General features: G+C 32.6%; 1 protein-coding gene across 1 annotated transcript in view; it reads right to left on the bottom strand.

Annotated features, from left to right (window-relative positions):
- The window catches only part of LOC106468200 (guanylate cyclase 32E-like), a 46,466-nt gene that overhangs the window by 5,652 nt on the left and 36,640 nt on the right, over positions 1–4,174 (bottom strand). Inside the window, exon 15 of the mRNA XM_022396537.1 lies at positions 3,754–3,845. Coding sequence (XP_022252245.1) covers positions 3,754–3,845 — 92 coding nt within the window. The remainder of the gene's footprint in view (positions 1–3,753; positions 3,846–4,174) is intronic.

Genomic DNA, 4,174 nt, shown 5'->3' with positions numbered 1-4,174 from the left:
TCAAACAAGCAGATACATAACAATATGCAATGACACAAAAAATGTTCCCGGCTTAGGAATCAAAACTGGAATAGAAGATTTAACTAGAAGATGAGTGCAACAATCAATCAGAGATAAACAAAGAACTAAGATAACAAATAAAAGTCACACATCCACTGAAGTTAATGAAACAGATATCGATCATCAAGAAATGAAAACGGACGACGAGAGCACGAAGATATTTCAAGGCAAAAAAAAACAACAACAGAATCTGGTTCCCTAAAATACCCAAAGACAATCAAAACCTATATGATTTCACTCAAGAAATTTCATGTAGAATTCAAGGGTATTTACTGAAAAACCATAAAATTAAACAAAACATCACGAAATGCCAAATATCAGTCCTTAAAGAATCAAGAAACAACCCACAAATTATTATTGTAAAGGCTGGTAAAGGTGGAAAAACTGTAATTATGTAAACAGAAGATTACAACAACTTAATGGAACAACATCTAAATGATTTAACCAAACTTAGAGAACTAACCACAAACCTTAATGAATGTTATGGAAAACAACTGAATAGCCTACTTTTAAAGTTAAAAAAGAACAATGATTTAACCGAAGACATGTGCAACATCTTAAGAGTAACCAATGCACGTACCCCTTGTTTATTTGGTGCTCCATAAATTCATAAAAACCCAATTGAAATCCGCTCTATACTTTCAAGTTATGCCAGTTATAATCATGAGCTTGCACGATTTTTAGATTTTCTCACCAAACCATTACACAACAACAACAAATACAAAATCAAAAGGGTTCTAGAATTTAAAAAAAAAATCTTAAAAACCTAAACAATCACCACAAACTGTACAGTTTCGACTTAGTCTCCATGTATACTATGATACCAATAGAGGAAACAACAAACCTAGCTCTAGAATTATCAAAAAATTCTGAAATATTGAATTACAACCTGAATTTAGAAATTTTGGAAACTTTCTTTCACTTTGCATTAAAAATATGTTTTATGAACAAATTGATGGACGAAGCATTGGAAGCCCCTTATCGCCCGAATTGTTCATTACCAAAATAGAAAGTCTGGCCATCAATACAGCTCTAAACCCTCCCGCATACTGGTTTAGATACGTCGACGATGTATTTTGTAGCTTCAAAAATACGACTATCAACAATCATTTCTACAACACATAAACAACATCCATAATAACATCAAACTCACTTACGAAGAAGAAAATGAAAACCAAGTTTTAAATTACATGAACATAGCAATAGAAAGAAACACTAATAGTTTCAACACCAAAATCTGTCACAAGCCATGTAATGACAGCAACTATATAAAGTGGGACTCAACCCACTCCACACAACAAAAAATCGGCACATTATCATGTATTTATAACATAGCATTTAATATATGCAGTGACATAAATCTACAACACGAACTACAAACAATATCCGAGACATTTATAAACAAAAGTAATTTCCCTAAACAAATCGTCACTAGAACCTTGGCTAAATGTTAAAACAAATTCAATAACACCAAAAAAGAAACAGAAAACACTACAAACTGAAAGAATGGTGAAAATTACATTAACACTGACATATTTCTTTTTAGGATAATTTTCAATAACATATTTAAATTTTATTTAAAACAATATTATGTTACCTTTTTAGAAAAGGGTGGAGGTTGGGAGTAATTTAAAGTATAATTATTAGGGTGGAGGTTGGGAGTAATTTAAAGTATAATTATTAGGGTGGATTTATTATTATTATTTCTACTTTAGGAACTATTTGAACTTCTAAGGACAGAGGTGGGGAGGAACTTTTAGTAGAAATATTTTTGGAGTAAAACACACAGTACACCTAGTAACAGCATCTACCTATAGTAACACCATCCGCCTATAGATCCTTAGTATCACCCTCTGCCTAGTAACACCATCCGCATATAGTAACAGGCCCTCTGTTATCGAACTATGATGTTAGTTCTCCCCCTAGCAACATGCTGTCTGTTGACTAACACTCTAATTATGATGTTACGTGTCATGGCAGCGAAGCAACTATCCCCTCTCAATGCGCCCCGTGGATCCACTTCGTGGAACTATGACCTTTTCGTCTCTACCTCTATTGCCTGAGGCAGGCAATCGGCGTGTGTCTGAAGAGGCCTGATCACTACTCACTATAACTTTGTGTTTCTTGAAGCATTTCTGTTTTGTTTTTTGTGCTACTGAATGAATGCTTATGCATTTACTTAAGCTCAATGATTATTTCAAATATCACCCTAATCACCCCCCCCCCCATCCTCCAGTTAGGCCAAATATCACCCGCTTTTTTTCTAATCTTCCAAGTAAAACACCATCCAACTTTCCCGTTCTTTTGAGTCAAATGTCACTCATTATTTCACTCTTGAATGAAATGTTTCCCGTGTCTTTTCACACTACTTTGGGGTTAAATATCAGACTTTTTTCATTCTAATTAATATTAACTTCTAATTAAAGCAAGCTACCTACATGGATGAGAACATATACTTAGCAATGAGTATAATTAATTAAAATAACGTTCGAACTATATCACTTATAATGATATAGAATGCGCTCTTTCATCAATCAGGTACCTCGCTGTTTTCGAACGTAATATTACTTCATACATATCTCCTTGGGGTTATTTATTGCTCGATGTTTTACTTATTCGGGTACCTCGCTGTTTTCGAACGTAATATTACTTGATACATATCTCCTTGGGGCTATTTATTGCTCGATGTTTTACTCAATCGGGTACCTCGCTGTTTTCGAACGTATTATTACTTGATACATATCTCCTTGGGGCTATTTATTGCTCGTTATTTTACTCTATTTTATCCTTTTTTTATTCGAGAGATACACCTTTTTAAATGAAATATCGTTCAGTTTTTCGCCCATTGGGTCAAATATTTAAATAACCTATTACCCGATATTTTTGTCTTTGGACAAGTAGTGTCCTCGATTTAACTTTTGTTTAGTCAATCAACCAATTTTTTAAATCTTTCATAACAAATTCACAATATACTGACTTTTTCACATTTCGTTCCTGGAACGTTTCAGTTATAAGGCCTTTTCTGACGAGATATTTTACAACATCCAATTTGTCACTGATATAGGTTGGGTTTTTGAGTTAATAGATTAAAGAACAAGAAACAAGAATAACGCGGTATTGTTGCTATAGATGGTGCTATTAAGCTGGCAAAATAAGGGGCGTTATTATAAATTATTATAAGTTTCTAATACACCGCAAATAAATCAAATATATGTTTATAGTTTGAAGCTATCACCTAATCTCTTCAATTGTGACTTGGATAATGAAAGAATATTACTTAGACAAGAAAAGATACAAACCTCACTTGACTAACATCCAAGTTGTGATTGGGTGATGAAGAAACGTAATTGTACAACAGGAACAAATCTCACGATATAAGTGTACTTTTCTTAAAATAGTTTCAACTGTTGCTTAATAATATGAGTAATCAACGTGTTTCTCTAGAGGACTATTGTAGCTTGAAGAATTTCAACAAATTCAACTGATATTATTCTTTTCTAGAACTTATTAACCGAGAAATGAATTCTAGTTTATGTGTCTTGATTTGATAAATCTAATTTTGGAGTATTACAGACCAATAATAACTTGTCTTATATATTACAATATTAATTACCCGAACGAGTTTACATATCAACGTATGTAGTAAGTTGCTTCCTCCCATTATCCGAGTATACTGCGTTAGGCATAACTTACCTTGATTAGCGTTAGCCCTCTCTCGTTTAGGATGTAGCCTCCTAATTTATCCAGAATATTCTTAAACGCTTCACTAACATGGATACTTAGGGCTGTAGAGAAAAGATTCATTCCAATTGAATTCCATAAGTCATGCAAAGACAGAACTTTGAAATTAAAAAAACAATAATAAAACATCACATTATGAATAGTGATACATGAATGTTTATATATATTGGGAATGTAGACTTAACTGTTGTAAAATAGAATCGTACTTGAGCATTAAGCATATTTCTAATGCAAAAACAAAATGTAATTTAAAATGTTTTTAAAGTTTTATACTGTAGTATCTTCTCAATATTACGTATGTTCAATGTAAGAAAACAAGCTAAGCCTAAAATTGCGAAGCCTAAAATTACAAGTAAATGTTAAAACATTTATC

Source organism: Limulus polyphemus, unplaced genomic scaffold (genome assembly GCF_000517525.1).
Source record: "Limulus polyphemus unplaced genomic scaffold, Limulus_polyphemus-2.1.2 Scaffold2913, whole genome shotgun sequence".
Classification (NCBI taxonomy): domain Eukaryota; kingdom Metazoa; phylum Arthropoda; class Merostomata; order Xiphosura; family Limulidae; genus Limulus; species Limulus polyphemus.
Note: the sequence above shows the minus strand (reverse complement) of the source record. Positions and strands in the feature narration are given on the sequence as shown.